This window comes from Schistocerca gregaria, chromosome 2 (assembly GCF_023897955.1).
Source record: "Schistocerca gregaria isolate iqSchGreg1 chromosome 2, iqSchGreg1.2, whole genome shotgun sequence".
In the NCBI taxonomy this organism is placed as follows: Eukaryota; Metazoa; Arthropoda; class Insecta; order Orthoptera; family Acrididae; genus Schistocerca; species Schistocerca gregaria.
The window spans coordinates 962,552,291-962,566,225 of record NC_064921.1 but is presented as its reverse complement, the minus strand read 5'-3'; the positions used below and the strand labels follow the sequence as shown (position 1 = coordinate 962,566,225).

Genomic DNA, 13,935 nt, shown 5'->3' with positions numbered 1-13,935 from the left:
TATCACCCAGCGTGATGGTATGGGGTGCCATTGGTTACACGTCTCGGTCACCTCTTGTTCGCATTGACGGCACTTTGAACAGTGGGCGTTACATTTCAGATGTGTTACGACCCGTGACTCTACCCTTCATTCGATCCCTGCGAAATTCTATATTTCAGCAGGATAATGCACGACCGCATGTTGCAGGTCCTGTACGGGCCTTTCTGGATACAGAAAATGTCCGACTGCTGCCCTGGCCAGCACATTTCCAGATCTCTCACCAATTGAAAAGGTCTGGTCAATGGTGGCCGAGCAACTAGCTCTTCACAATACGCCAGTCACTACTCTTGATGAACTGTGGTATCGTGTTGAAGCTGCATGGGAAGCTGTACCTGTACACGCCATCGAAGCTCTGTTTGACTCAATGCCCAGGCGTATCAAGGCCGTTATTACGGCCAGAGTTGGTTGTTCTGGGTACTGATTTGTCAGTACCACCCAAATTGCGTGAAAATGTAATCACATATAAGTTCTAGTATAATATATTTGTCCAATGACTACACGTTTATCATCTGCATTTCTTCTTGGTGTAGCAATTTTAATGGCCAGTAGTGTATTTCTCCGAAAGTCAGATGGTATACCGCCAGACCCATACATTTTACAGTCCAACGGGAATAGTCGTATTGTTGCTACTTCCCCCAATGATTTCAGAAGCTCCGATGGAATGTTATTCATCCCTTCTGCTTCATTTGATCTTCAGTCTTGGTGTAATAGAGAAATACTTTTAGAAGGCGTACCTTGTGCTTGAGGGTGACCTCGTCGACGGTGTCGGGAAAGCAGACGAAGGCGTAGACGCCCTGCATCTTGGGCGGCATGTCGACGAACTCGAGGCAGTAGCGGCCGAGCACGTGCCGCTCTCCGACAGCGGGCACGGCGAGCGCGAGGCGGCCCGGCGCCGAGTCGTCGCGCTCCAGCCGGCGGCCGTCGCTGTGCGGCAGCCGGTCCGGCTGCAGAGGGTACTTGATGCACGTCAGCCCGGCCGCCACCAGCGCCACGCCCCCCGACAGCGCCTCCCGCGGCAGGCTCAGGTTCTCCGCCAGCGGCAGCCCCCGCGTGCTCGGCAGGCACTCCTTGTTGGCCATCTGCAACACGGCCGCCACTCCTCTCACACCTGCGGCCGTCCTCTCAGCTACACTCACCTGTTGCGGCTTACAGGTTTCGCTTTGTAAAAGGATGGGTGGCGAGGAGGGAGAGGGTATACAGGGTGTTACAAAAAGGTACGACCAAACTTTCAGGAAACATTCCTCACACACAAAGAAGGAAAATATGTTATCCGGACATGTGTCCGGAAACGCTTACTTTCCATGTTGGAGCTCATTTTATTACTTCAGTTCACATTAATCATGGAATGGAAACACCCAGCAACAGAACGTACCAGCGTGACTTCACTTTGGTACATGAAACGTTCAAAATGTCCTTCGTTAGCGAGGATACATGCATCCACCCTCTGTCGCATGGAATCCCTGATTCGCTGATGCCGCCCTTGAGAATGGCGTATTGTATCACAGCCGTCCACAATACGAGCACGAAGAGTCTCTACATTTGGTACCGGGGTTGCGTAGACAAGAGCCTTCAAATGCCCCCATAAATGAAAGTCAAGAGGGTTGAGGTGAGGAGAGCGTGGAGGCCATGGAATTGGTCCGCCTCTACCAATCCATCGGTCACCGAATCTGTTGTTGAGAAGCGTACGAACACTTCGACTGAAATGTGCAGGAGCTCCATCGTGCATGAACCACATGTTGTGTCGTACTTTTAAAGGCACATGTTCTAGCAGCGCAGGTAGAGTATCCCGTACGAAATCATGATAACGTGCTCCATTGAGCGTAGGTGGAAGAACATGGGGTCCAATTAATACATCACCAACAATGCCTGCCCAAACTTTCACAGAAAATCTGTGTTGATGACGTGTTTCCACAATTGTGTGCGGATTCTCGTCAGCCCACTCATGTTGATTGTGAAAATTTACAATTTCATCATCAGAATCGAGGAAGTGCAGTACATACTGACGAAACTAAAATGAGCTCTAACATGGAAATTAAGCGTTTACGGACACATGTCCACATAACATCTTTTCTTTATTTGTGTGCGAGGAATGTTTCCTGAAAGTTTGGCTGTACCTTTTTGTAACACCCTGTATACTGGGACGTCTATGGATTCATTTAGGAGAGGAGAGTTTTTTTTACTTTATTGTAATTTTAATACCTGTACATCAGGTAGGCTGGCAGCATCCTACGCTGCTCTTCAGCCTTAGAGTCGACAATGAGAAAACATAAATAAGATACATAATAGACATATTGACCGGCCAAAAACAGTAGACACAGAAATACAAAAACAAGGAGCCGTTCACACTCGGCGAAAAAAACACTGAAACTCGTTGGCGAGTAGCACAAACACTGATGATTTCGACGGCACAGGTGAACGTTGGAGCGTGACGGCGAACACTAAATACAAACACAATGGCACACACACGAGAAAACGGATGGCAATGATCTCCGGCGCGCGAATGTCCATGTAATGTGTGCGAGTCTGGGGACCTGTCAAGAGGGGGAGGGAAGAGGGGAGAGCAAGATGCCAATGGCAGAGGAGATGGGACGAGGAATGGATGTATGGGGGTAGGGGAAGTCCGGGGGAGGAGTGGGGAGAAACGGAGGAGGGACGGAAGGGGGAGAGAAGGGAGAGAGGGTGCCCAAAGGAAAAAACATAGGAAGAGGGAGGGAGGATCAAAGTTATTAGGAGGGGTAGATGGAGGGGAGGAGGGCATCATCAGGGAGGGGGAGCTGGCAGAAGCCACCTTGGGAGAGGGTGTGCAGAGTAGAGAGATGGAGAGCAGGTGAGATGTGGAAGTACAGGTGAGGCAGTGTACGGGGACGGGAGAGGATGGGAGAGACCAGCGGGTGAGGAGGATCGAGTTTGTGGAAGGTGTAGAGGATCCGTATCCGTTCGAGGAAAAGGAGGAGGCTGGGGAAGGGAATTAGGTCGTACAGGATCCGTGTGGGGGAGGGGAGACGGATGCGATATGCGAGGCGAAGAGCATGGCGTGGGGAGGGGATGGGTACAGCCATGCTAAATACCTTTGAAAACGTTTTCTGAAAGCTCACTTGAGCAGGTATCTCGGCACCCCACACGCAATGGAAATATCTTAGACCTTGTAGCTACGAATAGGTCGAACCTTATCTACAGTGTCAGTATACACGGTGGTCCATTGATCATGACTGGGCCAAATACCTCAAGAAATAAGCGTCAAACGAAAAGACTACAGAGAATGAAACTTGTCTAGCTTGAAGGGGAAAACCAGATGGCGCTGCCATAGGTCAAACGGATATCAACTGCGTTTTTAAAAAATATGAACCTCCATTTTTTTATTACATATTCGTGTAGTACATAAAGAAATACGAATGTTTTACTTGGACCATTTTTTTCGCTTTGTGATTGATGGCGCTGTAATAGTCACAAACATATGGCTCACAATTTTATACGAAAAGTTGGTAACAGGTAGGTTTTTAAATGAAAATACAGAATGTAGGTACGTTTGAACATCTTGTTTCAGTTGTTCCAATGTGATACATGTACCTTTGTGAACTTATCATTTCTGAGAACGCATGCAATTACAGCGTGATTACCTGTAAATACCACATTAACGCAATAACGGCTCAAAATCATGTCCGTCAACCTCAAAGCATTTGGCAATACGTGTAACGACATTCCTCTCAACAGCGAGTAGCTCCCCTTCCGTAATGTTCGCACATGCATTGACAATGCGTTGATGCATGTTGTCAGGTGTTGTAGGTGGATCACGATAGCAAATATCCTTCAACTTTCCCCACAGAAAGACATCCGGGGACGTCAGATCCGGTGAATGTGCGGGCCATGGTATGGTGCTTCGACGTGTAAGTACGTGGTATTACCTAACATTCCACCGGCGCGGACGGTATCTGCTTCGTGATACATTACCCGTGTTAAAATGGACCTTTTACCAATTGCGGAAAAGGTCGACATCGTGTTGATGTATGGCTATTGTGATCAAAATGCCCAACGGGCGTGTGCTATGTATGCTGCTCGGTATCCTGGACGACATCATCCAAGTGTCCGGACCGTTCGGCGGATAGTTACGTTATTAAAGGAAACAGGAAGTGTTCAGCCACATGTGAAACGTCAGCCATGACCTGCAACAAATGATGATGCCCAAGTAGGTGTTTTAGCTGCTGTCTCGGCTAATCCGCACATCAGTAGCAGACAAATTGCGCGAGAATCGGGAATATCAAAAACGTCGGTGTTGAGAATGCTACAACATCGATTGCACCCGTACCATATTTCTGTGCACCAGGAATTGCATGGCGATGACTTTGAACGTCGTGTACAGTTCTGCCACTGGGCACAAGAGAAATTACGGGACGATGACAGATTTTTTGCACGCGTTCTATTTAGCGACGAAGCGTCGTTCACCAACAGCGGTAACGTAAACCGGCATAATATGCACTATTGGGCAACGGAAAATCCGCGATGGGTGCGACAAGTGGAACATCAGCGACCTTGCCGGGTTAATGTTGGTGCGGCATTATGAGAGGAAGGATAACTGGCCCCCATTTTATCGATGGCGATCTAAATGGTGCAGTGCTTGCTGATTTCGTACGTAATGTTCTACCGATGTTACTACAAGATGTTTCACTGCATGACAGAATGGCGATGTACTTTCAACATGGTGGATGTCCGGCACATAGCTCGCGTGCGGTTGAAGCAGTATTGAATAGCATATTTCATGACAGGCGGATTGGTCATCAAAGCACCATACCATGGCCCACGCGTTCACCGGATCTGACGTCCCCGGATTTCTTTGTGTGGGGAAAGTTGAAGGATATTTGCTATCGTGATCCACCGACAACGCCTAACAACATGCGTCAGCGCATTGGGGCGTACAGATGGACTTTTGAACACGGTTTTTGAAAGCTCTCTTCAGCACTTAGCTCGACACCCCACACGCAATGGAAATATCTTAGACCTTGAAACTACGAATATGTCGAACTTTACCTACAGTGTCAGTATAGAAACAAGGATTAGCGAGCATGATGTCATTATAGCAACTATGGTTACGAAAGTTAATAAATCAGTCAAGAAGGCTAGAAGAGTGTTTGTGCTACATAGGGCAGATAAGTACTTGTTAGCATCTCACTTACGCAGTGAACTGACATCAAATACTTCCAGGAAGATGGACGTACAGGAATTATGGGCAGAGTTTAACCAGACTGTAAATCGTGGTCTGGAGAGTTATGTGCCTAGTAAGTGGATAAGGGATAGAAATGACCTACCATGGTTTAATAATGAAATTCGTAAGATGCTGAGGAAACAGAGACAGGTGTACTCACGATTCAAAAGATCGCTGTGGTCATGAGGTTAGAGATGTGCAATAGGGGCAATCGACAGAAGTATGTTCGTGTCTTGCTGCACGCTTTTCTTTCACCTTCACGTTTGTAACACACTCTGGGTCTTCTCTATTCATATCAGAATTATATGCTGCAGCGTTCAATGCAAAATTAAAAACCTAAAGATGCTGCTGCTGCGAATGAAACAACCAGAGATGCCATTCATATTCTTTCTTATCAGAAGTATTTGCCCGATTTTATTTATTTATATAGAATATTTCGCCATTTCAAAGGTTGTGGTTAGGCAGGAATCTAATGTAATTGCTGCGAGAGAAATGAGCAGCAATGAAATTTATTTTCTTGCATGTCACAAATACTTCGCTGTTCGTTCCTGAATATGTTGCGAGCCAGCTGCTATGGCTAACCGGTTTTAGTCGCTTCGGTCCAGAACCGCGCTGCTGCTACGGTCGCAGGTTCGAATCCTGCCTCAGACTAATATGTTAGTTAGGTTTAAGTAGTTCTAAGTCTAGGGGACTGATGACCTCAGAAGTTAAGTCCCGTAGGGCTTAAAGCCATTTGAACCATTTTATGTTGCGATTTCCGAGAGTGTGAATAGGAAGGAGCCTAAGAAAAAAAAATGCTTCAAATGGCTCTGAGCAGTATGGGACTTTGAGAGATTGCTGGGTACTCTCACTTCCCATTCAGTGTAGGGAATACCATCTACGGCGATTTGACTTCATACATTGTGATGAAATGGTGGGCAGCAGTTTATGGTCTTTTTTGTGTGCTCTAGGGAAAGAAATATTGTAAGCTTTACTTGTGTTCAAAGGAACAGGGTGCCGACTTAAACGACTGGAGTAAAAGCACAGTGTTGGTGGGGCGCCAAAGCACGTTTTCACTAGGGAACGATGAAGAGACATTTCCAGATGGCCGTGTGCAGTGGTCACTTTGTGCAAAACACATTAGCTTTGGCGCCAGACGTCCAGATATACCGCCTAGCGCCGAAAAGTCGCCGACAGCGCATTGTAGGCCTTGTTAGCGAGCAAGCCGCCAAAAGAAATGTAAACGTTCCTGCAAATTTCCTTGGGACAGGGAGACTGGGGCCCAGACGTACTGACTCTGTTTCAAATCATGTTTTGTCAATGCGAGTTTCTGGCCATTCTTTGCAATCTTTGAAATGGACGCAACAGGGGAGATAACAAGCTGTTTATGGAGGGCTGTGCTTCCACCCTGTATTGTGTTAGCAAAAGTCATGGCAAACGTGTGGGAAAGAGGCCACAAAGCGGAATATTTTTTCCCGTTTTCTGCCGATTAACTTTAAGTCTCTGATTGGTCAAATCGGTCTGCAGTGCAAAGAACATTCTCCAAGCTTAGAATGCCGGGCTCCAGCTCGTGATTGGCTTGTGTGAAAATAAGGGAAGACAAAAAAGAGAAATGTGCTTTTGGAACTGAGCTGATGAGGAAACGGGGAGAAAGGGAGATCGGCACTCTGGTACAAGTCTCTTGCACTGGCGCTTCGCTAGTAAAGAACTGCTCGTCTCTACCTAAACGGTGAGACTTGTGTCCTTTGATAGGGTGCGACTTAGAGCCTGTGCCAGTCACCTTCTGAACCGTCAGAGGTACTGCTTATATCATCACGGTCACAACAAGTGACGTGTGGGGTGTACTTATTTGTCTTGAGTCGGCCGTCTAAACATTTGACGTATTCCGGCACGCACAGTCGTGGCACGGAGTCAAATTGGTTTGGCGGACCAGCAAACGGGTCCTCCTGCACACTGGAATCCACCGGGGTTTCAGAGGCTCTTAGGGAAGTACCTGCATTCTAAATTAACTGAGCGCGAGACCGCGTACTTGCATTTTTCGGGAACGCGCATTTAATAACAGACTGCCGCCGTCCATGACTTCAGTCGCCGAACGCATCGTAGTGTGCCACCTTGACCAGTAGGATGGTAAAGTATTCGCTGCTGTGACGCAGGGCTATAATATCTATTTCTCAGCACCCTGTTCTTTCGAACCATATTTTTCCTTTTTATTGTATGGTAGAATATAGATGCTTGGTGGTGGCGTAGTTTGATGCCATAACCTGGATTCACGTGTATGAACTGAGATAGAGCGAGTAGTGTTCTGGTTAATGTCGTGTGTCGATCCCAAGCAGATCACTTTGTCCACCATAGATCCCATTTTAGAAAGGCTTTTGTTAAATAAATATTTTTTGTATAATATTTCTTTAATAATTTTGTTGTCTTGTCTTGTTTAAGATCAATAAATCGATTGTGAATTAGACTACAGCTTCTCCCTGAATTCTGATTAACAGTTCCTTCGCATTTTTATGGCAGTCTAGATCGGAAACATAAGGAGTAGCTTTTTCATTTGGTGTCCACTGCGTGGATCTTTTACTTCATTAACAGGAATCTTCTTTCAACTTAACATGTGAGGTCATCAGTCCCATAGAACTTAGAACTACTTAAATTATCTAACCTAAGGACATCACACACATCCATGCCCGAGGCAGGATTCGAATCTGAATGAAATGTTTCAAAATGGTAAAAAGCAGCAATTAGTTGTAGTTTACGTTCTCTCTTTATTACAACATATCCAGTTTTCGACTAGTAACTATCCTTATCAATCCAAAGAATACAAGAAATACGTTGACATATCACAGTAAACAAAAATTACAACAGATGACGTAGCCCATACCGCTTGTACATTAAACTACACACCACTTTTTCGGAGTTGATATACATACTCTAGTACGTCTACACCTCTTGTTCAGGTTCTTGTCGCAGTTCATTAAAGACTACTGAGTAAAAGAGGTAGGCTTTGCAGAGAACATATCGGCTGGCTGTGTGGCACCCTCTGTATGAACTACGTAATACATAACCTTCATAATAAAGCAATTGAGGTCTCTAATAAATTTTTTTTTTTAATTTTGAAGGATCTCATTTTACCTATGCTTTTAAACATTAACAAAATAATTAGCTCAAAGGAGTAAATCTGGTATTTTTGTATCTTTCGATGTTAATTCTTAAAATTACTTGTATTTTATTTTATTCCTGTGCAGCTTGTAAATTTCGTTAGATACCATAACTGCTTTGTTATGGAGGTTATGTATTACGGTAGTTCATATAGAGGGCGCCACACAGCCAACCGATGTTTTCTCTGCAAAGCCTACCTCCACACACAATAGTCTTTAATGAACTGTGACAAGAACCTGAACAGCAGGTGTAGACTTACTACGGCATGTTTATCAACTCCGAAATACTGGTGTGTAATTTAATGTACAAGCGGTACAGACTATGTACCCCTTGTATTGTTAGCACTGACAATGACTAGTTACTAGCCGTAATCTGGATCTGCTGTAATCAAGCTAGAACGGAAACGACAACTGATTACTGCTTTTTTACCATTTTGATAATTATATCACAGTCGTGGAGTGCATTCCACTTCCCTAATGTAAGGTAACTTAATGAAGTGTTTGTTCATCAGAACTATTCATTGAAGAAAATGTTTGTCCCTTAGATACTAATAATATTCATGATTAGTGATAATTTACTCTCGTTGTTTTTGTTATGTCATAAATAGTGCAGTTGGTTTAAATATCTGTAATTTTTAAATGACTGAATTTCGTAACTTTGAGTCTTTCTTTTAACAGTAATCAGAGGTTAATCTTTTCAAGAACGCTTTTCTTTAAAGTAAAACCCTGTTCCATATTGCTAGTAGAGTCATAAAGACCTTGTTGTGTGTGCATTGCACCTTACGCCATACGCAACCACAAATTGTTTCTGACAAGCAAAGAAAAATTTAGTAGTGAGTAAATTATCTTTTCTTAGCTACTGCATTTACTGGGGTCATTTTGCTTTCGAGGACGTCATTACTCAAGACACAAAACAGCAGGCTGAGCAAGAGGTAAGTTAGTTTTCTTTCAGGGCTGATCTCAGTTTGCATTCTTGTGAGCAAATAGCGCGTAGTCAGAATTTTCAGATGTTGTGCTAAGTAACGAGATTAATTTGCAACGAACAGTGAATGTTCCTGTGCATTGAGCAGTACTTTATTTTGTGGATATTTGTAGTCAGATATTCCACTTCATATTGCGTAATTTTCATAACGTACTTCAGTAGTGAGTTTCAAATGGTTCAAATGGCTCTGAGCACTATGGGACTAAAAATCTGAGGTCGTCACTCCCCTGGACTTAGAACAACTTAAACCTAACTAACCTAAGGGCATCACACTCATCCATGCTCGAGGCAGCAGTCGAACCTTCGAGCGTAGCAGCAGCGCGGTTCCGGACTGACGCGTCCAGAACCGCTGGCCACAGTGGCCGGCAGTGAGTTTCAGATACATAGTTTTCATTGAGTACGCAATTAGTTTCTTTTGGAATTTAATTCGGTTTATTTTCATTATTTCAAATTCAGCATTTCACTAACGTTAAAGTTTTGTTTGGCGGCACTGTTCATACGCGCAGTAGAGGGCTAACCAACAGTCAGTGTTGCTCAGCAATAGAGTAGGGTTTCTCAAGGACACGTCAGAAGGGGGGAAATATCTTGAAAAACAATATTCAGTAGTCTATACATATATAAATTACATAAAAAGTTTACACAGCATGTCCAATGTAGCTGGCCGAGTCAGAGAGGGCAGACTGCACAACTGAGCCGAATCTCTTGTGCCAGATAGATGAGGACTCGTGCATAAAGCGGTACTCTCTCTGAATATCTTGAATAACGGGCACCTTGTCGTGAGGTCTGGATATAGATGGAGCCGTCATCTGAGGTGTTCGGCCATGCACTCCGTGGACATTGTATCTACAAAGATTGCGCAAAAATATGGTCGTCAAGCCTGCAGGTTGCTTTGTTGTATTTGGGCAGAAATGGTAGCTGTGCCTTGGTCTCAATACGTTGTAAGTGTCAGCAGCTGTCAGGACAGTGCTCTGTGTACTCGTGGGTGCATTATGTGGGACATAAGTGTTCGAACGTGGGCAAATTGTCGGTGTTCGTATGGCTGATGCTTCCGTAACAAAGATATCCGGAGTATTTACTGTATCAAGGCTTACCGTACCGAAGCGTTATACTGCATAAGGGGAAAGCGGAAAGTCATCATTCTCTGAGTCCCAAAGCGGGCGAAAGTGCGTGTTGAGTGATCGTGACAGGCTGGCACTGAAGAGGACTGTGACGGAAAACAAGGGACGACAGCTGCAAAAGTCACTACAGGGCTGAACGTCGCACTCGCAAACCGTGCCAGCTCCAATACCACAAGAAGACAGCTAGATGAGCTGGGAATTGCACGGCGCCTGGAATTCCAAATCCACTCATCAGTGACACAAATGCCCGTTACTGGAAAATGTGGTGCCAAAGGTATAAAACCTGGACTATGGCTCAATGGAAGAAAGTCGGATGAATATTCTTGGGCACTGTTTCTAATATCTGTCCGATTTTACACACCAAGAATGAAACATGGCGGAGCTTCGATGATGATGTGGGCAGCCGTATCGTGGTGTTCCGTGGACCCCATGGTTACTTTACAAGGTCGCAATGTTGCCAATGATTACGGGACAGTTTTGGCTGATCAGCAAGCCAATGGTGATTCTGTTCTCCAAGACGACAGACCACTGCTCACACAACTCGCATCCGGCAGGACTGGTTCTATAAGTAGACCATGAATTATCACATATTCTCCGGCCACCACAAATCACCAGCTCTCAATATTATTGAGCACTTGTTGTCTACTTCGGAGAGAAGGGAGGTGATCGCTACCCACCTTCTTCATCGTTATCTGAAATTAGTACCATCTTGCAGGAAGAATGGTAAAGATTCCCCTGAAAACCATACATGATCTGTAATTATCCATTCCGAGCCGAGGAAAACTGGTTTGAATGCCAACGGTTTTCCTATATCGTAGTAGGCATGGTAGTGTGTTGCGTTTTTGGTGTTACCATACTTTTCTTCCCCCAGCTGACTATTTAGCGGCATTTAGCGCTGAAATCTGTAGATAACCTCCTTGAGCTCTGTGTCAGTATGAAGAAAAGAGGCATTATCAAAAAAGGATGTTCTTAGAACTGGTGGCTTTTACCTCAGTTTAACAGTATTAGCGCACGTCGTGCAGTATTCATGATCAATGTCTAGTTGTCCTTCAGAATCTACATACACTTTGTTGTCAAAAGTATCCGAACACCTGGCTGAAAATGACTCACAAGTTCGTAGTGCTCTCCATCGGTAATGCTGGAATTCTGTATGGTGTTCGCTCACCCTTAGCCTTGATTATAGCTTCCACTGTCGCAGGTGCTGGAAGGTTTCTTGGGGAATGGCAGCGCATTCTTCACGGAGTGCTACAATGAGGACAGGTATCGATGTCGGTTGGTGAGGCCTGGGGGGAAGTAGACGTTCGAAAACATCCCAAAGGTGTTCTATAGGATTCAGGACAGAACTCTGTGCAGGTCAGTCCATTATAGGGATGTTATTGCCGTGTAACCACTGCGCCACACGATATGCATTATGAATAAGTGCTCGATCGTGTTGAAAGATGTAATCTTCAGCCCCGAATTGCTCTTCAGCAGTGGGAAGCAAGAAGGTATTTATAACATCAGTGTAGGCCTGTGCTGTGATAAGCCGGCCGGAGTGGCCGAGCGGTTCTAGGAGCTTCAGTCTGGAACCGCGCGACCACTACGGTCGCAGATTCGAATCCTGCCTCGGGCATGTATGTGTGTGATGTCCTTAGCTCAGTTAGGTTTTTGTTGTGATAGTGTCGCCCAAAACAACAAGAGGTGCAAGCCCCCTCCATGCAAAACACGACCACATAACAACACCATTGCCTCCGAATGTTACTGTTGGCACTACACACGCTGGCAGATGACGTTCACCGAGCATTCGCCATACCCACACCCTGCCACATTGTGTACCGAGATTCGTCACTCCACGCAACGTCTGCTTTACCGACGATCAACTTTATATGATCTTTCCATTTTAAATCACTCCTAATGCGTACTCCCAGATAATTTATGGAATTAACTGCTTCCAGTTGCTGGCCTGCTATTTCGTAGCTAAATGATAAGGGACCTATCTTTCTATGTATTCGCATCACATTACACTTGTCTACATTGAGATTCAATTGCCATTCCGTGCACCATGCGTCAATTCGCTGCAGATCCTCCTGCATTTCAGTACAATTTTCCATTGTTGCAACCTCTCGATACACCCCAGCGTCATCCGCAAAAAAGCCTCAGTGAACTTCCGATGTCCTCCACAAGGTCATTTATGTATAATGTGAATAGCAACGGTCCTACGACACTCCCTTACGGCATACCTGAAATTACACTTACTTCGGAAGACTTCTCTCCATTGAGAATGCGTTCTGTTATCTAGGAACTCTTCAATCCAATCACACAATTGGTCTGATAGTTCATATGCTCTTACTTGGTTCATCAAACGACTGTGGGGAACTGTATCGTACGCCTTGCGGAAGTGTCCGCAGCTCGTGCCCTTCCTCCGCACTGTCCACGCAAGATTAACAGACATAACATTGAGTGGTGAGAAAACTGTCATACGAGCTTATGCTGATGACGTGGACCTGGTAATAAGGAATAAGGAGGAGACAGTTACACTGGAAAGAGAAATCCGAAGGTATTGTTTAGTGTCGGGAGCGACAGCAAATGAAAACAAAAGTCAAATATTGAATCTACGGGGCCTAAATCACCTTCGACTGGCATGGGCAAAACAAGACAACAAACATAAAACTTTGGGAATAACCTTAATGGCATGTCCGATGAGGATGGCTGCTTTTAACTGGACGGAAACTTGGAGGAAAGTTCAGGGTACTGTAATGGAGAACATTCATCGAACTATGAGCCTGGTGCAAAAAGTTAGATTCATCAACTCCTGCGTTTTGTCTAAAGCGTATTTCACTGCGCAGGTATTTCCAATCCCTAAACTAGTAGCGAAAGGGATCATGTCCACTGTTACCAATTATTTATGGCGAGGAGACATATTCAGGGTTGGTGCGACTACCGTTATACTGGATGTCAGAAACGGGGGCCTCGGTTTGGTGGATATTCGCAATAAAGCGTCTGCTCTGTTCCTAAAACGGACTTTCCATATACTCAGAGAACTTCCACAATGTATAACCGCAAAGCTGTTTGAGGCGGTGACACCCCATAGCCTGCAAGCACCGAGTGATGTGCGAAGGATTAATGCCCGTATGCAGTAAGTGAGGAACTTTTTCCTAGAAGCAAGTTATCTCAGTGACGAAATCAGAAGCAACACATGTATCACAGCGCGCGACATCATACTTGAAAGGAAGTTGAATGAGGGTAGAAACAAAATTGAAACGAAATTCCCAAATTGTGACTGGAAAGCTGTATGGCGGAACATAAACTTTGCCGGGCTATCTACAGACGCTATTTCTGCATGGTACAAAACAGTTAATAATGTCATCAGCACCAGCGAGAGACTATATGGGATCGGTTTAAACCAGACACACCTTTGTGGAAAATGCAATCTGGTGGATACACTCCGCCACAGATACACCTGTGGAGCAATGTGCAAAACTGGAATTG

The 13,935-nt window shown here is 45.0% G+C and overlaps 1 protein-coding gene across 1 annotated transcript in view; it reads right to left on the bottom strand.

Moving 5' to 3' along the window:
* LOC126335447 (G-protein coupled receptor Mth-like) overlaps positions 1–13,935 on the bottom strand; it is a 682,281-nt gene that overhangs the window by 496,279 nt on the left and 172,067 nt on the right. The window contains exon 2 of the mRNA XM_049998739.1: positions 774–1,118. Coding sequence (XP_049854696.1) covers positions 774–1,118 — 345 coding nt within the window. The remainder of the gene's footprint in view (positions 1–773; positions 1,119–13,935) is intronic.